The sequence below is a fragment of the Plectropomus leopardus genome, chromosome 21 (genome assembly GCF_026936395.1).
Source record: "Plectropomus leopardus strain MGB_pleo_1.0 chromosome 21, ASM2693639v1, whole genome shotgun sequence".
In the NCBI taxonomy this organism is placed as follows: domain Eukaryota; kingdom Metazoa; phylum Chordata; class Actinopteri; order Perciformes; family Serranidae; genus Plectropomus; species Plectropomus leopardus.
The window spans coordinates 10503527-10530421 of NC_142196.1; the positions used below are offsets into that span (position 1 = coordinate 10503527).

General features: G+C 40.2%; 1 protein-coding gene across 1 annotated transcript in view; it reads right to left on the reverse strand.

The window, feature by feature from the left end:
• ofcc1 (orofacial cleft 1 candidate 1) overlaps positions 1-26895 on the reverse strand; it is a 137250-nt gene that overhangs the window by 35536 nt on the left and 74819 nt on the right. Inside the window, exons 21-22 of the mRNA XM_088072344.1 lie at positions 21541-21673; positions 21302-21410 (exon numbers count right to left, since the gene is read on the reverse strand). Coding sequence (XP_087928470.1) covers positions 21337-21410; positions 21541-21673 — 207 coding nt within the window. The 3' untranslated portion in view covers positions 21302-21336. The remainder of the gene's footprint in view (positions 1-21301; positions 21411-21540; positions 21674-26895) is intronic.

Here is a 26895-nt window from a genome sequence, read left to right on the forward strand (position 1 = left end):
TAAGGGCGCTAATTCATTAAAAAATATTAATGAAATATCCCCCTCTACACAGTGTGCGTGGAGACAACCATACTTTTGAATATTGCAACATTAAAAGTCTTTCCTCTGGCTGATACGAAGGGTAGATCTTACTTTATTATTAATATTATATTGGTTGATACTTGGACTCTGTTTTCCATGCCGGAGCATGATTGAAAATATCATTTCCACTTGGTACTGGGAGCGTCATGCATGGTTTGGTTATCAAATTCCAACACACACTGCGAGGTCCAATATGATTCCACCCCAAGATTGTCCAAAGACATTTAAAATATGTATACTGGGTTTATGCAGAGTGCACTATGGAAAAGTGAACAGAGGTCAATTGCATGCCTGGGTGGCATTTCTAATAAAGATATTTAGACATGGACCATGGAAAAAACGTGTACAGATCTTTCTTGATATTTGCATAAATCTATTTACAATCTGAGTGCATATATAGTATAGGATTGTGTTTATGTGAATATGGAAGTCAGAACATATCATGTTTACGGTGAATCCAGCATGGAAAAAGCACAATATAAAATTTTTCTTAAACTTTTAAAATACTTCTTATTGTAGTTTAAATAATCAGGCATTAAACAACCTAAAAACCTTTTAACTAGCTGTTAATATGAGGATAGAACAAGAGAATCAAGTGCTATAATTTCTTTTAATTTCCCTCCTGTCCAGCATCAATGATTCTACTAATTTCTGTCTTCTTGTCTTTGTGTGTGTATGTGTCTGTTTCTGTCAACTTCGAGAGTTCCTTTCAGTTCACTCTGTCACCAGCCTTACCCCTGTTCCCCCTGCACCGCATGCCTGCCATGGCTGAGCTGGGGAACATGCAGCCTCGCTCCGAGACGACTTCAATCCCCTATTATCAGGAGAGCGCACATTGCCGCTCACAAGGGTTTAATTTATTTGTGCCTGTTTCAGCCCAAGATTAAAGTTTAATTGGCGCTGACTGGCAGCTCCCAAGTTTTGACTAATTCTCCTTATCGGGAATCCTTACCGTGTAGCTGTGGGCAATGTGAGGCCTGCCTGCCTGCCTGCCTGTGTGCGGAGCAGCAGTGCCCACACACACATTTACACACAGAGACACACATGCAGTCAACATAGTAATCCCTTATTTTAATTGGTCGATACATTGAGTACCTGTGACTACATGTTTATTTGAGATGTGTGTTTTCTAGGTGTGTGTGCGGATGCAATTATGCATGTTTGTGTTTGTTTGAGTGGTAATACACGTGTTAGCTCTATTTCTCCTTGGCAAGGCCCCCAAAAGCTTCTGGATTGTTGGGTAATTAGACATGCATCACATTATTTACCCCAGACTTCATAATTGATTTGTAAAGGTGGAAGCATCGTGCTATAGTGCAGACCGCTCTTGTGTTTTTGAAACACAAATCGAGCCTTTGTGACTCCGGTGATGTATATGAATGTACACATTTACAAGCGAAATGTCTCAGTGCTGCAAAACACAAGAGGAGAAAAATGCCGGGCAAAAAAACAACAACGTTGGATTGTGGGTTGATGCAGCTTGTGCTGCCACATTTTTTCCATGAATCGTTCTAGCATAAATCATTATAAAGTGCATTACCGTAGAGGGATCGCATTTCCATAAGTGCGTGTTTATGCCAGAGTGATACACAAGCGTAAATAACACTGATAATCTCAGCCTGTGTTTGATCAGCCAAATCTGAGTCTGAGGGTGCAATCATTTGTGACCTGTAATATTAGTGGCAGCTATTAAAAGCTGTGGAGGATTTGCAAAGCTTCATTTAGTCCGTCGGGGAGATGTGCGTGAAATAGAGTTCCTTTGGTCGTAACTAATGTCTCTAATTCTAATGAGCGGAGCTTCTGTGTTGCAGCTACATGCTCCTAAACTGGGAAGCACTGTATTAAGAGAGTACTCAGGAGGGCAAATGGACCCGAGTTCAAAGTCATCGGCTTTGATCAGGCTTGCAGATGTACACACTGGCACAAAAGCCTGTTTCAAATGATTCCAGTGATGCACTTTTGTATGTGTGGTTGAACACATGCTCACTTTCATCCTATAAAAAATAATTAGGATGAACTAAAAGTGTTACAAAATTTGCCACAGCAAGTTTGGGCACATTTGAATATATGACTTTGACACGTTTCCAATAAGACATTTATAATCTGTCAGGGTGAAATAGAGTAAGAAAAGATGTATGTCAGAAATTGAGGACTTAAAAGACAGAAGAAGGGGGACCAAGTAGGGGTGGTGCATGAGAATGACAATGAAGAGTACATGCATGTATATGCAGGAAAGGTGACAAGGAAGGAGTCGTCCTGGCTAGTTGAAAGCAGTTTTTCACCTGCCAGAGCAAATCTGGGAAAATGCCAAACTCACAGGTAGTGTAAGAGCTGTGTCCAGCTGGAGACAGCAGGCCCCCTTCTAATGCAAATAATGTGTTAATACACCGTCCCTGAGCATATTACTGAGCTATGTGCATTGAAAAATGCCACCGCTGGCTAGGTATGTGTAGGAGTAAGGGGAATAAAGTGGAAACTTGCATCAATATGTACGTGAACACATACACATACATTTACAAGTTGCATCAAAGAAGAACAAAGGGGACAGCTAACGTCCAGAATTAGCATGATAGGCTACTGTAAGGCAGGAAAGCTTGTTCTTTACAAGCTGTCTCTTTGATCATTATTGTCTCAGTGTTTTAAAGTTAAATACTTTTTGCATGGAGTTAGATGATCTCATATCTCTGTTAATTACGACGCTACACTAGGAGACGGTTAGCTTAGTCTAGCATAAAGACAAGAAACAGTGTGAAAAAACAGCCTGGCTCTGACCAAAAGTATATATGTAATAAACAAATGAGAGCTACAATATGTTTAGAAGTGAGCTTTACGGGTGGTGGTCAGGCTGTTCTCATTAACTCTATGTACTTATAGCAACAAAAAGCAATGCACTATATTTGAATATAAGCCATGTAACTGTGAGCCATGAGGACATGATCATGTGACCTATGCACTGCAGACTGTCAGTAAGTCAGGTGACGTGATATAAAGTGCAATGACGTCAGCATAGGGAGGAAGGTAGGGTTGGAAGGATGGGTTAAACAAACAGAAAGAAGAACAACAAGTTGAGTATGTAACGTGATAACGCCCCAACCGTTCTTTTCCGTAACCTAACCATCGCTAATACAGTCAGATACGAACCATTGTATGTTCCTAACTTTTGGTAAGATATCCACAAACCAATGTATGAGAATATGTTGTGTAGATGTTTTTTTTTTACAATTTATGTATTAAGCTAAGCTAACCACATGCTGGCACTAACTTCATATATAATTCACATACGTGAAAGCATATTTTTTGCTCACTCTTAGTATGACACATTTCTTTGAAGCGTCATCTCATCAAAATTACAAAAAAATGTTCTCACTTGATCATAGTGCTATTGAGCCATGTACTGTACATATTTTGAGTTACACTGGTCCACTCAGCTCTGTTGTGTTGGTGTGGTGGCAGAATTTTTCACAATTTCTCAATTACCCTCATAACTGATTTAGCTCTGATGGGTGCTTTCTGAAGAGACAGCAAGCTGGTTGAATCATAGAGGAGGAAGGTACTTGTGAATGATGTGGTTGACTTGGTGTTTGCAAAAATGGCCCTGAAGCACAGGAAAAAAAAGAGGACAAGGACACACATACACTGATAAACACACACATGTATATATACACTCTTTTGGACTTGGTCAGACTCTTAGCTGGAAGTCATTTTTTGGAGCTGTGGGAATGGCGTGTGTCTGGTGTGTGTGTGTGTGTGTGTGTGTATGTGTGTGTGTCAAGTGTGTAAGTGTGAAGGGCTGTCAGTGCATTGAGATGGGGGAGGTTGTCCCTAATGAATCCCCCAGGTCTGAGGGTCTTTCATTGACGGCTGCTAATTTCACCTGACATCGCCGAGCCGCTGCTGAGCACGGCCTGGCAACCAATCGGCACGCATCAGTCTCAATCAGGAGGAGATGCCCCTTCTCTGGTGCCCACACAAACATAGATACTTAATACAGGGTCAAGGCCAGTATCAGTGTTTCCACAAGTCTCGTCCCCAAGGATAGCACCTGATCCAGACCAGGAGGGGACAGTTTTGCTGAGTCTAAGTCTTTCTGACCTCCAGGTGCTAAATACTGTTCTGACTCATTTGTCACATCTGTCACACCTGAGGAAGAGGGAGCTGTCAACTCTGGAGAAACACACCAGTACAACACTGGGGCCTCTTCTCTTCTCTAAAGCAAAAACTCTTAATGGCATCACCTTGGCTTATTGCCACCTTTTACACGCCTCATGACAACTCCTCTAAAACATTGAGCGTACCACCTGAGGAGTGGCAGAGTGGCTTCCTCTCAAGCTGAAGTCAAGCAGCTCCAAACAAACAGCACCTAGCAGACAGATGGTGTCACGCTGCTGAGCTGAAGCACAGGGGAGGCACAGCCAAATAACAGGGTTGCCAGTTATGTTATAACACCTTCCATGGAAGACGTGGATGTGTGTGTACAGGCTTTTAACAGTTGTAAGTCTCTTGTTGGTGTGTGTCCTTCAGTATTCAAAGATGGTTTCAGTGACTTGGCTGGAGAAAGTGCACTCTTGTGAGACACATGTTGGCAGACTCTGCTGGTCAGCTGTGCAACACTAATACAACAAACATCTCTTTAATTCATAAACGTGACAAATGCACAACAATCCTCTGCCTTCATCATCCAACCAATGGTCCCTTTATTTAGCCTTTTTTCAAGGTCGTTACTCCGGGGCACAAAAAATGTTCCCTTCTGCAGTCCAACGTCAACTTATGATGAACAAATTGCAAGGCACGAGTTGTTTACAGGAGGAAACAAAAAAAAGAAACAATGTTGAAAAATGGGTGCTGCAGTTAGTTTTCGCAAAACAATTAATGTTGCTTGCGGTGGGCAAAAAGTGCTCGCGGCCAAAACCCATCTCTCGTCCTCCTCGCCTTGTGTATGTAGTCGATGTTGCGGGTTTCTCACTGTGTCAAGAAAGAACATATTCAAATGTGTATGGCTATTAAATGTTAATTTGCACAACAGATGAATGTCAAGTACAGTGCTTCATCAACCAAATGCCCCTCTGTTTGAGTATGCAAAGAGCTGGGCTTTCACCGAGTCGATTGAGCTCTTGATTTTGGCATTAACAAATTTCAATTTATTTTGAAGTTCTTAAAAGAAACTTTTTCCACAACACGCATCTATCATACAGGAGTCTCGGACAATCAGAAGGCAGCTGCTTAACTGAGACAAATGGGGATAAAATGCTTTGCTCAAGAGCAAGTACATAGGTTTTATTTCAAGAATGGGAGGAACACATATGAAACAGGGAGTTTGGGCGTCCTTGACAAGAACATTTTGAGTGTTTAACACTTAATTTCCTGCATTCTAGTGAATTTTTATGCCACAATTTGAAATTTTCTATGCCCTGATTTGTGCCTTTTCTTGCATGATTTTATGGTGTAATTTCCTTAAATTTTGGCAAAATAAAAGCCCTTCGCTACACTCGTGTTATGTCTAAATATTGATTATTGAGGAGGGCCCTCTTGAAATCGACGGTTCTGCTTAGGAGACAAACAAGTACAGTTGTAGGGGAGAATGCTAAGTCCACAGTTTTTTGGCTAATATTCAACATTTGAACAGTGACTATGAAAACAATCTGCTGTACCACGTGTATTAACTCAAGATTTCTCTCCTTCCTCTGTATTATTTTATGTTCAGAACTTAATCTTGAGCAAACAGCTTGAATTGGCCACAGACCAGGAGTGACTAATGTGGTTGCTCACAACATATCACGCAGCCGAGTGTTGACACTGAAGAGTGTTGAACCGTTATTGACAAACTGTCATTGGCCATACAAACTAAATGACTAGAGATAGAACATTTTAATACAGCAAGCTTAGTGTGCTGATGGATGGAGATTATAATAGCAGTTATGAAGTTGAACCTCTCAACACATGATTGAGAATTTCAAATCCAAACTCAAACAAAGTCTAACAGACAGCAATGCCTTCCAGAGGCCTTCATCATACGTAATATTCTTTTTGTCAATTTTTAGTCCGTGAGGCTATGGCACTGAACTTTTCAACACACCTGTATCCTTTTCCAATTGCTACAACAATTTACTAGTTTCCAGACTCCATATTTATTAGGCAACATCTGTCTAAAGCTCATACTAGATATAAAAACATGCTTTGTATTTGCAGTCTGAAGTCTGAAACAAAACCAAAAAAAAACATGTTTTTTAAAAATGCATCCATCTTTTGCCTCTCTGTGGGATAAATTATTGTGAACTAAGGCTTGGGCTTGTGACTTCGCCATGAAGCACTGTCCAGAGGTGAGTCACCCCTCCTCTCTTACACACACACACACTCACACACTAAAGTGCCCCTGTCAGTAGTGCTCAGGTATGTACAGTACGTACGTACCTGACAGCTTCTCCAAACCATGTCTGCAATTGAGATAGAACACACACTAACACCTAAGATGCTGAAACGGAGACCCATGAAAAAAACGGTCCTCTACGCCTCACACCGGAGCTTGAGCTGATGTCGCTTGACACGGTCAAAAACAAAGCTCAGTGTTTCTCCGCCGCTACGTTAAGCATTGAGGCTGGAGTGTCAGGCCATACCTGCTTCCCGTTTGAAGGCACCATGGAGAGCCATTGTGACGACGCCACCTGGTCAGTGTCAGCAGAAGTCAGTATGAGTGGTACATAGGAGAAAGAGAGGAAGGGAAGAAAGGCTCTCATACTCCTACAGTACTGTATAGCTTTAGGAAACTGTTGTCCATTTTCACAAGTATTGATTATTTTGTTCTAAAGAAGTAACATGCTGTACTGTTGACACATGCTAGATTGTCCAAAAATGTGACCTTTGCACTTAATTCTTACAATTGTTGAATTAAATATTATTTAAATCTTGGATTTACTCTAAATCAGTATGGAGCAGACTTTTAAATAGCTTAGTTCTATTTTTGCAATATACATGGAGCATGATAATGTGCACCTGGGCTGAAGGGCAGTTTGTTTTAGAGGTAAAGCCCTAAAAAAATTAATTCATCCTCTGGGCCTGCTGCTTATGTTTTTGGCTGCATTGTTGTCAAACATTTAAACATTGAGGCTCCACAGCCATGTAATGCCTTAAGGGGATTTATTTATGTATCTACTATTTTATTGAGCTACTGGTGCATTTTTAAAAGTTACAAACATTAAATGTATTCATTGTGTCGGCCAACTATTTATCGATCAGGAAAGTTGTGCCACAAATTTTGTACAAGTTTGAGGAATAATAATAGGATTGCGGGCTTTGGCTTGGAGGGGGGTGTACCATAATGTGACCATGGATTTAATTTACACCATGTAAACATGGATGATGAAGTAACAGCTGCATATGTATGAGTTTCAGCATGTAGTGTTTTTGAAAATAGTGAAATATTATATAATAAGAATAAGCTCTTTTAGGTGTCCTGTCAGCGACTATGTTTACATGTACAAAATATTCATTTTTTAGTCCTTTTTTCTACTGGGAGAATAATTGTATTAAGCTGTTTACATGGCTAAGGAAAATTCCACAAGTAATTCAGTTTACACGCAGCTGTGTGTACTCCAAGAAACATGTTTTAACATGTTGTTTATCACGTCAAAATATGGAAAAGTGGAACAGCTGGAGCCACATTTAGTGTATTTGATAAATGGACTTTAATTTGTATAGCGCATTTTTAGACTTCCAATTGCTTAAAGAGCTTTTTACACTACATGCCACATTCACCCATTCACACACACATTCATACACCACACAAGGTGTCACCTGCTCATTAGATATACATTCACATGCACTCACACACCACAATTTCAGGTCCATTTCTCCCAAATAAATACTTCAACACTACTATGGACTGAAGGAGCAAGGGATCAAACCACCGATCTTCCGATCAGTTGATGACCCGCTCTACCTCTTGACCTACAGCTGCCCCTTGCATCATCAAGAGAGCCTTTTTCACTCCTTCATACATCGTCTTGAAAAGTTCAGCATTGCAATCATTGCACATATCCAAAAATCTTTTAAAATCAAAGTCTTTCATAATGTTTAAAAGTAGGTGTGTTTCTTCTCCCAACCAGAAATATGGGCTTTTCACAAATTGCAGAAAAAACTCAAGTCGAGACACATATCCCAACTGTGCTGTATGCACGTCCATAAAAAGCTCCTAAAACCTAAATAATCCCGGCATATCCCTCAAAAAATGCTGCATTCGAGAAAAGGCCTAATTCAGAATTTCCAGTGGTGTAGTGGTAGTTGATGAGGTGGGTGTACTACAAGGTAGACAAGTGGGTTACAATGAAGGAAGTGGGTATACTTTCTTATATATTACAATGGCTTTTTGACAGATGGTTATGTTAACGGCCAGAAAAACAGGTGGGTATACCCTATTAACCCGTGTGTACCCTCCACTACACTGAGAATATCCAAACGAAATAAGCTGTTTACATGACCCGTATTAAATTCAAAATAGTGGTCATATTCAGGGTAACACTGGAATATTAGTGTGCATGTAAAACTAGTCAGTGTTGCTGTTTCCTGGCTAAATCTAACACCACTGAGACAAATCTGAAAATCTGTTACTGTCGTTTATTTGCAGCATCTGCAGTAAAAGTACCTTCATTTTAGTGAAATCCAAATTGTGAACAGTCGGTGTGTGATAAAAGTAGGGCATTGCAATAGAAGTGCAAAAGAGAAGGAAGAGCAGAATGCTTGTGTGTGTTTCCAGCCTTCCCCCAAATTGAGGCCACACTTTTAAGGTCAGCAGAGTGCGAGGAAGTGCAGCGGGTTGCAGAATGTTGTTGGCACTTAGCTTGGCGCACTTCTGAACCTCGTAGACATCTGTGGCAAGGTCACTGCAGGAAGTATAAATGGGAGTTGATGGCTCCGTTGTTCCATGTCATCCTCCGTGCTCTCCACCATACTATTTGGGGACGGCACTACTGAGCACAGCTGACATCATGTACATATGTACACAAAGGAGGCAGGCGAAATTTAAAAAAGAGTGGCAAAAATAGAGCCCGGCCCCACATTATTAAGACCCAAGCTTCAGTTAGCCCACACAATGTGATGATGGGATATAATTGATGCATTTCCTGTCTGCAACCCAAGAGAGCTTTTCATGCTGGTCCACACAAACACACATCCTTGTGTCTGACTGCATTTTAGTGGAAGTTTTTTTATGTGTGGGCTAGTTTTTTCAACATTTTTAAAATGCAAACGGATAATAGAAATTCATGATGAGAGGCCAGAGTGGTCCTGATCCTCCACTCACCCCTTTTCTACTCAAGACTTTTTTTTCTACTTTGCGAATGCATTGTTTTACTGCAAATTATAACCATAAAAAAGCCTCTGATCCCCCATTCTGTTAAATTAATAGAATTACGCAAAAAATGTAATGATAGCAATTAAGTCTTGAAAATGCAAATTTTATAGTCAAGGACGATTACCTCATTTATAGCATGTGCTGGAATGATGCCAGACGAAGGTAATTTAGATCCGGGTTGCTCACGGTTACATCATGATGAATATGAGACGAGCAGGGCCTCATCACACACCTCCAGTCGCCCAACGCTCAATCAAATGGAGAGGTCGGGGTGGAGTTTAGGGGAATGAGGGACATGAATGCTGTCAGAGACGACTCCTCCGCGGGAGAGAAAGACATACATCAGGAGTAAATGGGACTAAAGGAGGATGAAAAAAAAAAACTGCAGGTATTCTCCAAAAGATGTGAGTGCTGGGGCACGTCTGCACTGACCATAAGCTTTACAGGGCCTGTTCTTGACTTCTGTGACTTTACAAATGTTATGCATTCCAACAACTCCTCGACAAAGAGAAACTGTAATGTATTTTACAGCAAATGCTGACATTTTAGAGTGGAATGGATTCTAACGCAGGTTTGATGGAAGCCTCTCAGGACGACACCATCAGCGCGCCCTGTTAACCTCATAATGTTTATTACCCGAGATTAAGAATTCACATCTAAACTCCACGCCCAAATGACATTTAAATGAAAGGATTTTTAAAGCGTAACTGAGTTTGGCTGAGTAAAATACTCACATTAGTTAATTATTCGAGAAAGGCAGCTGTAATGGCATGAATCTTTTATGGGGGTCTGCCTGGTGCCATGATCTCTAATAGCTTAACATTTCACTTTAGCACTCCCTCCATGCTAGTACACTCTGCTAATCAACAACTGTTTTACATGCTAGACATAGAGTGTTGTGCGGGGGGGGGGGGGCTTTTTGCACATTTTTGTGTTTTTAAATTCACTCCCTTGCTGTCTGTGTAGAAAAACAAACACCAGGGAGGAAGATTGTGTTTTGTCAATTTATCAAAGAATTTCCCGTGAGGTAACATCCTCATGTTGGTGGATATCTCCCACCTATCACACTGTAAAACTTGACAAGTTGATTTTACTTAAACAAATCTAAGACACTGACTGCCTTGAGCAATGTAAGTATATGCAACTATTAGTCTTAATTTATGTTTACTTTGTATCTTACTGTTAAGTTTCCTTAAAATTTAGAAATTGTTGCAACTTAGAATTGACAAGTTTAAGTAAATTAATTTTTCAAAGTTCTGGCAAAGTTTTTTAGTAAACCAAGTTAAATGTGCTATACATCTGTATTCTGCTGGTCACAAACTTGACAAACATTTTTGTATATTGTTTAACATATAAAACAAGAAAAAAAAGAAAACAAAACAAAAAGAACTTGCAGATCTCCAGCTAAATCAGACTAACTTGGTTTACTGAAGTTGCCAACACTTATAAAGAACAAGGTAATTCCACTTTCCGTCGTTGCAACAACTTCACAAAATCAAGTAATTAGGGCTAAATTTTAAGTAAACCTTGCAATTATATATACTCCATCCATCCACTGTCGCCCGCTTAAAAATAAATTAAATTCAATAGTTATATTAACTCCTTTGCCAAAGCAATCTGTTTCCAAGATTATTTTAAATAAGATCCACTGTCAGATTTTACAGTGTCAGTCATTGATGTTTTCACATATTACTTGATTTCACCTCCAGGGAGATCTAATGGTGGAAAAAAGCACTGAGAAAAACATGAGAGAAATAGCACAAGTACCCCCCTTGTTTCTTTTTAAAACTAGAAAGCCATTTAACTAACATTTCACCCAGGTCTAGCTATTACACAGTCTATTGACACACATTGCACCCGGGCTGGACTCTTTCTCAACCCCATCCATCGGTCACACAGATTGTCCCCTGGTAGGCAGAGGCCTGCGACGTTAATGGAAATGGGGCGATGCTGGGAGCATAGAGCCTGGAGAAGCCTGGATGATCCCTCAGGCCATGGCTGCCACGGGATGAAATAGAGAGACTATTACAGCGGAGTTGTAAAGCCCCACACGCTCCACGCACTATCATAATAGAATATTGATTCTATCAGATGCCAGGCCCGGGCCTGTCCCCGCAATGAAGGAAAGAGCACTAAAGGTCATTGTGCAAAAGAACAGAGTGGGGGAGAGAGAGACAGAAGAGCAGGAGAGGTAGAGGGGAACAGAATAGAGTGGACAGGAAAGAAAAAGTGGGCTGCTGCTGTTGTGATACTGTATTTCTGTAAGAACAGAATGTATCATGCTGTTAGAGCACACTACAAAGCTATCAGGAAAAAGTAAAAGGACAAGTAGGAATGAGTTTGATACTGTATGAATAAAGTTGAACTAATCTTAACACATTTCTGCTGTTCAATTAAACTATCTTTCTTTTTTTCTTGCATTGCCGCATCTGTCTCCACAGCCATAAGTAACAAGGAAGCAATTTCAACCATTAATTGTTGATCAAGGCGGTTGGGAAAAGCGCCAAAGGAAAAGGATGACAAATAAGCGCCCACCACGCGAACAGCAGTACAAATTACACCACAAGCAGGAGACGTTTATGCTTGATTGGAGCAATTTAATGTTTTCTTACAAAAAAAAAAACCCTCGCAAATCCTAGGAGGACAGTTAAGGAAATGACTTTTTAATCATCCAAGGAGCCGCTGCGCCTTGTCTCTCCTGATGGCCCCATATTGAAGACTTAGAGCCATTAGGAGAAGGAGTTCATTGGTGGAGGCCGATCTTAGCAACAATTGGGCTGATGTTACTTACAGAAAGAACTTTTTTAGGGTCTGACCGCTCCAACCTGAATAAAAAGAGTTCGAATTGGAGATGAAACTGAAAACATCTGATGCAGGCCTTTACTGATTATTAATAAAAATAAAATATATTACTAAAAAATAAATTATAAATATAATAATAATATAATAAATTATATTACTTTGTTTGGATGACTTAAAACCATCCACTATATCTATACACACACCCCAAATGTATTATTATTATTATTAATTTCATTTTATTATCATTTTTTAATCTTATGTATTCATTGTAACTAACAAGAACTAGAAAAATAAAATAAATTTAAAAAACTACTTTTTTTGTACTACATCCCAGATGGCTTTTGCCTTTATTCCTTACTTCCCCATTTTCCTTATTTTTTATTAATTTTTTTTTTTTTTTGTTTTTTAACGTTAGTTCTGATTGTTTAGTCATTTAATTTAATTATTATTTATTTATTTATTTATTTCCATGTTGCCCATAGGAAGATCTGCCACTGCCCAAATAACATTTTTGTCCAACAATATAAGCCATGGCAGTCTGTCTACAACCACCAAGAAGCATATGCTTAACACGCACAATACATTAGGAAATTGACTAATCTTTGCTGTGACATTATGGCCTGTACAAACTTCATGATAAATTCTGTTTTTCCAGGCCCCTTGGAAAATATATTCATGAAATTTCAATGTCCGATGAAACAAGTCATCTTTTAACCAGAGCTTGACTGTGACATACCATTCCTCATTTCTATTCCAGGCAAGGCTTTATTTTAGTCAAATAAATATCCATTTGTCTTGTTTTGTTTTTTTTTTTCAATTCACACACAGCCGCAGTAATTGAACAGTAGTTGTTGTCGAGGGCCCCAGCAAATGAAACTGCCATTGTAGCATCAAAAATAATCAATTTGATGAGTCTTGTATATACTCCCATACTCAAAGTAATGTGATATTGATTTGGCGCTCTGATATAGTACTCCTCTTCTGTACCAGAATGATTATTGGCTTTAGACAAATTCCAGCACAATCTTTTATCCCCCTCCCTCCCTCCCCACCGCTCTGCCCGGCCACCTCTTTTGTCTCACAGCACCGATGCCAAAGCCCTCAGCTCCAATTCCACTCTGCAGCCTGACTTTGTGTGTGTTTGTAACACACTTGGACAATAAAAGACTCTTTTCTTTATTGCTAAACAACAGCGGGAATACAATTTGACCCGATCAGTCTGCATCAAACCATTTTACACGCAACTCAATTTGCATCTAAAAGACATGCAATTTCATATAGTACGCCTCTCTCTCTCTCTCTCACCTTCACACACAAACACAAACACACACGTGCGTACCTTTAAGTTATTATGTTTCATAGTGTTGTGAAGCATTGTGGATGGTAGCTCCGGAAATCTAATACATTATTTAAATCCAAATCACCCACCCCTGTCCGGCCATGTTATAGATGACAATAATGCTGCCTCTTTCTCTCTCTCTCTCTCTCTTTCTTTCTCTCTCTCTCACACCCACACACACACACATTTTCTCTCTTTCATCCCCTTTCTCTCTGAATCAAAGCGATGCTGCGGACCAAAACAATCGTATGGATGAAGTGATGGTTGGAAGGTAAAAGGAAAAAGGATGATGGATAGAATTCAGGGGTGGAGAGACAGAAGGATGGATGGATAAAAGAAAGGAAGGAACGGGAGAGATGAGTGATGGGAAGGAGGGATGAGGGGGGGAGAGAAGGAGGCCGCAGAGGAAAGATGGAAAGATGGCAGGCCTCAACACCAGGCCAGTCTGTATTGATTAGTGTGTGTAATAAAGAACGCGAGACACTTGGCCCCAGAGAGGACATGGTTCACTTGGTGTCTGCTTTAACAAGGAGTGTATGTGTGTATGCGCAAGTGTGTGTTTGAGATCTAAAGCCACTAAATATGCCAATGCGTGCATTTTACGCACAGAAATGCCTATGGGTGTCTACAGAAATGAATAAATGAAAAGTGTGTGAGTGTGTGTGTGTGTGTGTGTTTGTGTGTTTGCACCTGTGTCTGTTTGTTTGTGTCAGCCCGTGTACAGAGCATGCAAGCGTGTGTGTTTGCGCACGCTGCAGGCTGCATCCTCCTATGTGCCGTGCATGAAAACACCTCACACACACAACGGGGGCCCCTGCTCATGGAAAAATCAATATGCTGGTGATAGAAATATGCTAGAATGTTCTCTAGGTGAGAGATTGATCTGAGCTCCACAGAGGGTCTGTCCAAAACCAAATAATGGTTAGGGGCCAGCGACCTCCAGATCTCCACAGAAAACAATAATTATAACCACGCCGTGTATGCCTGGACTAAGCATAAAGGCCGCGGTCAATGAAGGCTAAATGCTAACACTGCAAAGGTGTTGGCTCAGCATTAAGAAAAACTGGAGCTTTCAACAATAATTAGGTCCACAAGACTGGTATTTTAAAGGGTCTGTTTGCCCACATTACAAAACAGAACACATTTTCCTCACATACATCTAATGGCACAATTAGTTAATCTGCATTTTATTCACCCAGGCTGCCAGATATTTAACTCTTAATTTTTCACATCACCTCAATTCAACAGAGGTGAAATAGAAATTCATTATGGTACTCACTGTGAACTATTTATTACTATGGAAAGTTAAAAATAAAACAAATGGGGAAAAAAAGAGAAATAAATAAATTTATAACATGACAGTTTACAGAACAAATACTCATGTCAAGGCTCTGATGTTTGCAAACGAAATAGTCACTTTATATCTACGCCCTATATAATTCAATTTTATTATCAGTTTACACCAGGATAGAGCAGGGCTGCCCAAAGTGGGGCAGGCACTGAGATAAAAATACCTAAATTGTAGGATCCCTAATTATTAAAAAAAAAGAAGGTATTTTTAAAATATCTGAGCATAGCGGGTAGAGATACACTTGCGCAGGTAGTACGTTTGAGTAAGTAAGAAAAAAATGGAGCGGCAGAGACAATGGCACATGGCCAAAAGGTATTTCAATCAAGGGAACTTGGGATCCTAGTACTATTTTGCATCTTAACAAAACAATACAGTTCAATAGGTGTTTGCTTGTGGCCCGTGGCCAAACATTTCAGCATCAGTTTCAGTTTTGGCCCTCCAAGAGAAAAAGCTTGGGCGCCCCTTGCATAGACTGATGTGTAAAGAATTCTTCCGCCTGCCAGTTTAATCGTACGGCTTCTACATCGCCTACTGGAGGGAAGAAGTTGTTATGAAACAGATGAGGATTTAGAAGAGAATTTAGAAGAGATACTGTCAGCAACTCTAAGCACGCTCTCATTGTGACTTGCTTAAAAGAGTGTGCTACAGGTTGGCCAATAATCTAGCACACATTTTGACCTGTACATATAGCTAAGATTTGAGTGTCACAGATAAGACGCAGAGAAATTATCTGGCTACTGGATCCAAAAGATCCAATCAAAAAGTGCCTGGCCTTCATGATACCCGATAGAGTAAATCTGCTGCTTTAGGTATAATCTATAGTTCCTACACAAATTACCACCATCCAAATTACCATCTTATTATCAATCATCCAATAGAGAGTTTCAAAGTGTTTTCTCATAACTACGATCCAGAATGTCTTCTGCTGAATTAGGATGTTCAGCCAAAACAACCTGCATCATGGTAATTTCATACTGCACACTGTGTCTGGTTACATAATGAATAATCGGTGTGGTCTGATGCACACATGCACGGTTGCAGTAGCACAGAGGATCTAGTTTAGCTCTCCAGCACCTTGCACAGTGCACGAGCAACGAAGCTGCACACAGTGCTTCTATTCTATGAATCAAACAAATAAAGAGCATTCATTCGGGAGGAGGAATGTGTGTTTTCAAGCCAGACTGAAACCCACAATACGTCCAATGCATGATGTGTACCTTAGGTCACAGATCCAAAGAGGGACTTGGCAGTCTTGTTGGCGATGCCAGTGTCCAGCTCCGTCCTGGCAGGTGCAATAACACAAGCTGTCTGTGTGGAAAGCGACCAGGCAGATAGACAGATAGAGAGACAGCCAAGCCGAAGCACTGTGCTGGCGTGAGGAGGTTTAATTGCTCTGTGTGGCAGGAAAATAACTCCTTATCAGGCATAGCCTCATGAAAATAGACTCTCAAATGTATTTTGTCATTTTATTCAATTAGACTACAGGGGGCAAAAGGTCTCCGTATCAAAAAAGGTTGCCGGACTGAGTCTGAAAATATGGTGTAAAAATGCCCAAGTTAAAATTGAAGTAGTTCTTGAAAATCCCAAAGGAAAATATGCTAATACATAAATTGGTCTTGTTTTCTCAAGGCTGGATCTGCCGACAGAACATCCTCATATTACCTAGCCAGCCTATCATCAGCACGGCCACTTTTTGAGTGATGAGTCTCCTACAGGAACCAACAGCTGTATGTGCAAATCATGCATATAAATCAATTACTGGGGCCCTATGTACTTTAAATGCACCCATTAATTAAGCAATGTCAGACACAATGAACCGTGAAGTTCATTACATTTTTAGCATTCAAACCCAGGATTATTTGAAGAGTGCATGAGAGAGAGGGAAGACGGGTTTACCTAATGATTAGCCCCATAGCTCAATGTCGGGCAGACGCCAGCGGAAATTTCAGGAAAGCTGTTGCAAGAGGAGACAGAGCAGCAGCGAGCTGTCTCAGCAATCTACAACACACGAAAGGGTTTGATCAAAAGGGAAGCGAGGAACAACAACTACGGTATGATCAGCGCTGGCTGTGCCTACTTTTGAACTTTCAAATAAAAGTAAAACTCTCACACAAGCATCTATAGAAATTCTATCATGTGGATTGTTCATCATTGAGTCAATTTTTTTAATCATCTCACTTTGTGTTTTCTCAGAGCCGATGAGGTTCTATATGCAAAGGTCCCCTGAACGCAACATGCAGTCTGTGGTTAGTGATGTGTGTAGTATATATTTACAACGGAGCTAAGAGTAACAGTGCATCTTTATATATCCAGTGAGTATGTTTTTTTGGAATATTCTTAATACTTTAAAGTGACAAAAAAGAATAAACAAAACTGAAGCTAAATGGTTTTCTGTCAGCAGCATGCAGGTGTTTTGTCTATGGAATGTGTGTGTCTCTCCATGTGTGTGTGTGTGTGTCCATGACCTCTGTGTTGCTTCGTGCCAGGCTATAGTTTGGTTCAAGTTGTTGTGAGATGACAGGAGAGGTTGGGGGGTGAAGAGAGAAGAAGCTGTGCCCAGCTGCCTGGCATTAAGCAATGACCTCTGCATAATGAAAGATGGCGACAACATTTCCCACTCATTACAAGGTTCCACACTGTGACAAGATTTGCATATTCATATATTTTTCCCCTCCACCTCCCCTCCCTGATTTTTTTTTTTTTTCACCACAAATTATTTTTCCTGTGAGCAGGACATCTGCCTCCCTGACACTGCTCTGGAAGAGAAAAAATAAATAAATATGTGTGCACAGAGGCACATGATCTATCCAGATGCCACAGAAATATGGCACGATGTTGACATCTCCGCACACCCCGACCGTGTGTGTTTTCCACGGCTTAAGCACCAGGAAATCATGTTCGGGGTCAGTGGAGAAGAATACAGCTTGGGCAGAGAAACCTGACGGAGGTCTGGAATGTATATCTGTTTTGCATATTATTGTCCTACCACAGTGATATAAATGCCACCGTAAAACACTGGTGTTGCAGGTAATGCGTATTTGGGGCCAACAAGAATTTATGTCACAGAAGAGAGGAGCAGTAGATGGTGAACAGATGTAACTAATTTGGCCTTATCCTACAGTTGAAATGAGTTTTCTTTGTATAAATTTGTCAAATAAAATCTATCATAATGAGGAGAGCCTTGTAACATACAATTTATTTACAGTCCAAATGGCAAAGTTTACACCATTTAATTTTTTTTTAATGATGTATGTTAAGAAACAGGTGGAATGAAAAAGTTATACTTTGATTTTTTACTTAAGATATTTTTCTTAGGTAGTGTGAACATACATAGTAGTGAACATACATTTAAGGTAAAGACATTTAAGCTGGATGTTGTGAGACTTCACTGATGGATATTTCTCTGTGTTTTCTCCGATCAAAAAAGCATCAGAACACCAAGCTCTTACAGCTCTTACCACTCCTTACAAGACGTAATTACAATTCAACATCAAACAAAAAAGCTGCCAAAAATGAAGATGGGTAAAAAGAAAATACAGACATGTAATGTTAAAGCAAAGACAGTAAATGTATAAAGTTCTGCATCAAAAGAAATGCATAAGTGGTTGCCTTTTAAAAAAAAACAATCAGAAACGGTTTGAAAAAAAAATACAAAGCAGCAAAAGTGGGAATTTGAATCCCTTTTATTTAGTTGGTAACTTTAATTCAAATGAATCAGGCTGAGCTGCACCCGCCAACCGTGCCCGAAGAGTTGCCGATCTCAACGTGCAGCATAACGATCACCGCAGCACTTCTGAATACAAACTGTTTTATGTGAACACCTCAAGCTGAGGGCTACATAAATATAGAATTAGACAAAGTGTTATTTTTTTCTTTTTATGTTTTATTTTTCCCCCCTCTCTCTTCTCTCACTCTCCAGCAACATCCTCAGGTTGGGCTGGCTCTAAGCAGATGCAGGCACTTACTTCAAAAAGTTGCAGCTCCCTTATGATAGCTCTGCAAAAAGGTTTTCTTTTAACTTAAATCAGCAAATGTGCGGAGAAGAGACCTAGCGGCGTGTTTTCTCTCCCCCAGAAATAATTGCTCCCAGGGATCAATTTGAAATTTAAATTGTGGTGAAATGGTGTTTGTCATTAACAATCAAATATTTGAACCGTTGAAATACCTTTTGCCCCCGCTGTATCTGCACCTTCTGCGCCCAGTTGGAAAATATTGCAGAGGGCATTGTTTTGATGATGATGAACTGAAAAGTTGGCGATACTCTCAGAAAACATCACACGAGAGAGAAAAAAGGATACAAAAAAAAAAAAATTGGTTCATATCAAGGTATTAAAACAAACCAAAGCATTATTAATGCTGTGTTGATTCTGAGTCATGTTGCACATATACTGTAGTATTCAAGCGAGACATACAGAGAAAGTAGAAAAACAAGAGAGGTGGGTAAGAGGATGAGAAAAATATAGATAGAGAGTGAGGTAGTAAAGTAGGACAAATGGAGAAAGAGAAGAGCTTCCTGTCATCTCTGAGAGGCAGCGTCTCTGCTTAATGTTCATTAGGGGGCTGATTGAATTGGGGGGTGTAGCACTGTCACTGTTAATGGAGTGATCTCTAATTGGAGCGCATTAGCTCTATAGGTTCTGGCGAGTGTCAAAGGCAGACAGAAGGGCAGGATGCAGCACGAGAGTCTAACACATCCTGCCAATGCTGAAAATACTCCAAATTAAACAAAATGTCATTATCTGTTGAGCGTTTGCACACACTGGAGATAAACAATCAATGAATTTCCTGTAAATCATGCCGACATGTTGTGCTTTGCTAATTTTATCTCATGAAGCGATAAATCTAAAAAATGTCACAATTTCTTTTAAATCTTTAGGCTGAGAAAGCCAATGTCTCTATTAGAGCTCTGAGGATCAGAAACAGAGATGTTAAGTGCGTGTGAGAGAGTGTGTGTGTGTCCATATGCAGTGTGCGCCACGCCCCCCTGAGGCCATAATGGTTTAAACATGGAGGTGAGGAGCAACTACAAGGCCAAAGTAAGGTATGTTCCTGATAATGACGAGCACGAATGGCCGCCATCGCCATCCAACAAGACCCAGAACTTGATCTGTAATGGCTGCCCATAAAGGCGAATCATCATCAATGAAAATGACAGGTTATTAAGATACGATTTTAGGGAGGGGGGCTACAGCTTTAGTATGATAGGTTAGCTATCTATAAAACCTTTAAAGCCTGGCCCTCAACGACATCAGCCCCCCGATTCCCATCTCCCCGCGCCCTGTGCCAGAGACACATGCTAATAAGCTCACAACCTTTAATTAAGCAATATGTGTAAGTAGGCAGCCATTATGGCCTGATTTGTGAGCCACTTCATTACACTGAGCACCGGCTAGCAGACACATATTCAATACAAATCAAGCTGGCCTGAATATTATCCTGCTTAATGTGAGGCCAATATTGATATTTTATCACTCGTGTTCTGATTAGTGACTTTTAGAATCTTCATTTTTCATTGTGTTGAAGCAGCGCTGAACACCTAACGACCTGCATCCATTAGAAGTGTTGCTGAACATTGTTTATTAGGTCACAAATAGATCATACACACTATTTATGTTTACTGACTGAGGGATGCTAGAACAATATAATTCACACCACTGTTATTGGCTCCTTTTATTCTGATGAGTCAACCTTCCATCATATAGTTTTTTGGCTATATTAAGGTCCCATATTGTAAAACTCAGATTTTCCTATCTTTTTTTATTATAAAGTAGGTATAGGTGCGATATAAATATGGTGGAAGTTTGAAAACTTCAAAGACTGTGACGATAAATGAGCCGTCAGGACTTGCGTGAAGTTGTGATGTCGCAACTATTCTGTATTAAGGCAGAAATTACAGTGATTCCCTGCTGCAGTGACAGTGCAAATATGCTGAGATTGCTCATGCTGAAGACCTGGAAATGCTGACCAATCAAAGCAGACTGAGCTTTTGTGGGGGGCTTTAAGAGACAAGTGCTAAAATGTAGCTTTTTTAAAAAAAATTAAAGCAAGTAAACATGTTCTAGTAGAAACTCAAATGTATCACGACCCTGAAAATTTTAACGTGGGAAATTTATGCATTTTCTTTTTTGTCACTGAAAAGTATGGTGCACCACAAACACACAGTACTCACACACATTTTTTACTACTGAGGAAGCTGTTGAAAAGTATTTAGATAATTAATACCATGTTTTCCACCCGATGGCAGCAACACAGCGTTTTTAGATTAAGAATTAAAGTTCAGTTTTTAATATACAACCACACCAGTCCTAAATTATTCACATATTCAAGAATGAAACAACAGTATATTGTAGAGACTTAAAGACAAGAGGATGATCAGGTGACTTACATTAGGGTCCAACTTTTTGTTCCTTTGCTTTGATCTCATTGGTGGAGTTCTTGCAGTGCAAAACTGGAGCCACACCCGCTTCCTCCTACCGGCTCAACACGATGGGACCCTGAGGGAACGAAACACCTGATGAAACTGTGTAAATTCTGCTAAACAAACACCAAGTAGCAAAGGTTTGCTCATGTAAAAAGGTTACATGTGTGTGAGACAACCGATGTCTGCTTTCAAATGTAACTCACGCCCAAATAGTTTCTTCCGTTTCCTTGGCTGGTGTGGCGCACCTTCCTTGTCCTCTCTCCGGCTGGCAGAGCTCTGACCCGCGCATGGCACCATCCTGGATGAATTGTCCACAACTTCCATGTCTCCAATCACCTTCAGAGAAACCACATGTGAGAAAGCGGAAACAATAAATGAACAGCGCAACAATCGTTTCAGGAGACCCCAGAGGCCATATGCATCAAGCATCTCAAAGTACAGGTTGAACTTGGATGACAGTGACTGAGATTGGCAGGAGAACTGCTATTTTTCCTCGAGGCCAGCGAATCGTGTTGTCATGCATAGTCTCTACCTCTGTGACTGTCCTGATGCTTCGAGTGAACTTGGAGGAGAAGCAGAAATGGAGACTTTATATGACACACTACCTCCTGTCCCAGAGGGGAAACAGCTCGCACAACTCTAGCTTGGCCTACTTATGTACAGTGATATGAAATACAACTTAAATCTCACTGGTATCAGCTATGATACAATGATAGATTGTAAATTTGTCTTACAAACTTGATATAGTTTCACAGTAAATAAAGGAAGAAAATACATTCAGTGAAGTTGTACATAAATATAAGGGGAAATTGAGTCAAAACAACGTCTGCATTCTTTCCAAACATCAACTTCATATTTCATAACAGCATCAAGTAGTCCTGTCAAAAAGGTACGTTGGCGCTCTTCTAAAGCTGCAAATTACACAGATAGAGCAGCAATTGAGCGAACTTGAAAAAAATGTGCCACAGAGTGCTTCTTTATCTCAAACTAGTATAAACTTGCCAGATAATTACATGTGGTGTACTTTGGAGAAGTCCTCCTGCTAAGCAGATATGGCTGCCAGGGAGGCATTAATCTCCTCATGCAACATACAGTACGTAGCCAAGGACATTCCCCCCTGCTCTCTCTTTCTCTCTCTGTGTCTCTCACACACACACCACATGCCGAAGAGACAGCACACACACAGCATACAGAGCACACTCACTTCCTGTATAAATCCTATTCATATTTCTGAGGGCTGCCGATGACCTCACGGCAAATGAAGCGTGGGTCCTCAGCTCCACAGCGGCAATCAAACGTGCGGTAGAGTAATTACAAAAGAGGGGCAGGAGGGAGAATTGATGCGGTTTGTCAATTAATGTTGCTGCAAGGTGTTTTTTTTTCTAAAGGTTAACTTCTTCATATTCTCTGCATGCTAAAGTAGGTCAATATTGGTCCGGCGAAGAGTCATCGTCGCCCTGTGCAGATGGACGGTGGGCTGAGTCATGCAAAGAAAAGACAAAGGGGTCCTTGTTAATGAGAGATTTGATGGCATATCATGATGATTAGGTGTCCCTTAAGGAAGTGCACTCCTTTGTGCTCCTTACAACTCTGCCCTTCCATTTCTCATATTCTCTGATCATTATCATCTGTCATTATTAACATCATATTTTTCAGCTTTTTCACTGATATTATATAAATCTACAAACTATAAGGGGATATGCTCTCCTAATTCTACAACACGGCCCCCCCTGCTGAGGTGATGATAATTAAATGCAATGCATTTAAAAACCTTACTATGTGAATAAACTGCATACCTTTTGTTTCTACAAATGGTTAAGCACATCCTCCCCCAAAAAAGGGAGAGAGAAAAAAAGCCCAGCTGAAATTGCCGAGAAAAGTGTTTTTATTTATACAAGTCGCTGGAGATGCTCATCATCAGCGTTTTTTCCGAGCCATAAATAATTTGCGGAGAGAGGTAATATTCAAGCTGGCAGAGCCTTAGTTGTGCATCTTTAATGGAAGTTTTACAGAAGCTGAGCCAGTTCTTGCATATGCTGCTGCCTCCCATATGGAGGAAAGGAGACAAAAGGGGCACAGTTGGCTTGTCCTATCTTTTTATAAGTCCATCGACACTTAAATGCTAGCCCCGGAGAAAAAACGACACAGGGGGACATAAACCCACTGTGGTTTTAGGAGGGAAGATAATGACTTTTCCTGCATTAATTTCTTCATCAGCCATCTTGTTTCCTCAGACAGAGTGGTTATGAGGCCTTCTCTGAAGGTCCTAGGTTATATAGATGCATTTCCCTGCATAATTTCGGCCCTAACAGTTGTTGTCAGCAGTGCATTTTGCGAGTCGGCAGCTGGGGAACATCTGTTTATAGGTAATGAGTGTTTGAAAAGCTACACCTCACTTTACCTTTAATGTCTTTTATTGGAGCACACTGATGGGAACGTAGCTTTAACTTTTTGTATTGTTGTGATTCAGCGAGAAGATTCCTTCAACATGGTCAATATTACAAACACCTGCCTTGGGCAACACGCTGAATGAGAGCGTATGATGGATCATTAATATTAACTTTCTTTAAACAGAATTCAATATGCAAGTCAATAAAGACTTCATTATGGTTATATTTTTTACTACACACCCACAACTGGGAATTTACTCCTTCCACTCTGTTCCTTCTTCTTGATAACGATGCAACACAGAAAGAAGAAGAAAAAATACTTTCAGTCAACACCGCTGGTTTAATAATGGCTGAATAAACAACAGAAATACTTAGTTTCTCATGACTCTTGCTCAGTTTCTCAGTCTTCAGCAAATCAAACAGGACACACCTCACTGTTCTCCTTTCAAACAGTGTCTAACAGTGTCTATAGCTCAGGGCACTTCTTCCAGGACTTGCTTTTTAAGGTGTTCGTTTAGACAAATTTTGGATGTAAATTTGTGGGTATTATGCAAAGCAACCGGCCCCTGGAGCTGTGGTCATGTTAGTCTAAGGGAGGAGCAAGTCCTCCAGGGCATCAGTGTCCAGGACACTGCCTGAGAAAACAGAGCTCTTTAAAGGAAATGAGCCATCCGTCAATATTTCCTCAGTAAATGGAAACAGACTTCTTAAGAAGGATTAGGCTTTTAACTAACTGGAACAGAGAATGGAGTCATGTTATTACACAGTCAAATGACAGTTTTTTTGTCACTGTCATCCTCCTATTTCAAATGTTATCTATGATCAAGATTTCAAAGCAGAATTAAAAAATACAAAATAGATACTAATAATAACAAAACCGATAAAGAAAAAAAAAAAATTGTGTACGGTATATATTCTAAATTGAAATGGAAAAACACAAGTAATGATATTCTGATATGTTGAAATAAAGCCCTTGTGGAAATGTCAAATACACCTCGGCATGTTTGGCTTAAAGTAAAACAAATTATATTAGTATTTTATTGCTCAAACAGGATTCACGCCACGTGATACTTAGTAACATGGCCGCATAACCACATCATCATAAAACATGCTATTATCCAGATAAGTGAATAAAGTAATAAGCCTATACAGGAAAACCCATAAAATTGCTTTAAAATGTCATAAATCTAAGAACAGAGGAGAACTTCTCTGAATTACTGTGGTCACTGCATCTCGTAGCAGAGCCTTTTTCTATTTCATTCTATATTTTTTATCTATTTAATTTTTGCAGAAGTGCCTGCACGGCTGTTATTTCTCTCTGAGGAGCTGTCACCTTACATCTGAAGGCCAGTTTGTACACAGCACCCTGTCGCAGTGTGTGTATCGCTGCCAGAATTATATAAAGCACTAATAAAATCAGCTCAAGTGTTCTTCCGAGTGCTGGGGATGCCCTTTGGTGATTCCTGGATCTTGCTCTATACATAAAACCAGTCTATATATTCAGGGGAGGATTAGTTTTGAATATGTAAAGTGGGGGTCCGTGCTGCGAGGCGAAGGGGAATGGCATAGTGCTCTCTCGGCGACGCTGCGCATCGGTGTTATCACTCCCCACTACCAGCGGGTGAAAGAGGATGCCATCGGCGTCTCTTGCTACTGGAGATCCCTGCCTGTTAAGTTGCAAGGAACAGACAGCAACACCCAAGGGACTCAGTGTGTGTGAGAAAAGAGAGCAACAGAAAGATTGTGTGTGTGTGTGTGTTTTCCAAGGACGGTAACACCTATCTTTCACTTAAGGTGGCCTCTATGAAAATCCCTTCGCAGTTTAAAGACTGAAAAGTCAGCACAGTAGAGACAACATGAATTCATTCTTTTTCTCCCAGTGAAATAATTTGTGTGTCAGGGTTATGTGTGTAGCAAGTTAGTGTCAGCATCTGTATTTGTGTGTTTCTGTTTCTTTTTGTGAATACCATAATAATATTTTTTCCACAGGAATGGAGGATCTGTGTGTGTTTGTCTGTTTCAACGAGTGTGTGCTGTTTGGCTCCAACAGTCCACCCAGATGTCTCATCTGCTATGCACAGGTCTAGAGGCTACATGCACACACATACACACCCAGACAGTGCGACACCAGTAATAAATATACCATGCTGTGTGTTTACTCACATAAGCTCACCATCACTCAAATTATGACGGAGAGCCATTAGAACGCAAAAGAGCCTCAGAGCTAATTGTTAGCGCATATAACCCCCCTCCTCCTCCCTGGCTCCTCTGACATTCAAACTTCAAAAATATTAATTTTGTTGGGATGATCCAGGTTGCTCTTGGGCGACTGACAGAATGATTGAGGAAAGGAATGGCTTCTTGCTACTACAGCAGGAGTCACAAAGCACTACTTTTAATTAGGCAACAATCTGTGAATCAGTCTGTTTGTGACCTGCCTGTCTTGCAGGGGCTTGAAGGACGAGGAGCTAAATATAAGTTGCAATAATTACAATGCACGGCAAAGTGAGGCAGCATTGTGTGTTTTTTAACTGTCAAAAATGACATTTTATCATAAGTCATAACACCGTGTTAAACAGGATGAGGTGCTGGGGTTTTTGTTATCTCATACAGATTGTAAATAGTTGTTACAAACAGGAGAGACAGGCAGAGGGTTGTTTTGCTGGAGCTTTGTTGACATGGTTAAAGTAAGTAACAGTCACATGATGAATTTTGTCTTGATTTATTTCTTAGGGCAAATCCTGTCATTTTTAATTTTAAAAGAAGAACTAATTTCAACTCTGGATTTACCCAAGGATAAAAATACAAATCTGTCACGGTTCTTCACCCGTTTAAACCACAGAGCTGTACTGTTGTCTTTTTATTGTTCTGACAGCAGAACAGGCAACTGGTTACTGCATCCATGTCTGTCCTATCCCCTCCTTTCTCTCTTTTCAGAGAAGGAGGAGAGAGAGAGTGAGGTAGAAAAGGAGGGAGTGTTTTGTGAACCTTTAATTCATCTCATCCTTTTCCTTTCCCTCCCTTTGTCCTCCTTTCTTCTTTTCTCTTCATGCAGCAAGCCTTGTACAAAGCCCAAATATTTCAAATACTGAAAAGATTTCCAAAAAATATACATGACCGTCTATTACTATGTTTATTTTGATGCACATCTACAGTGGCTGCAAATTG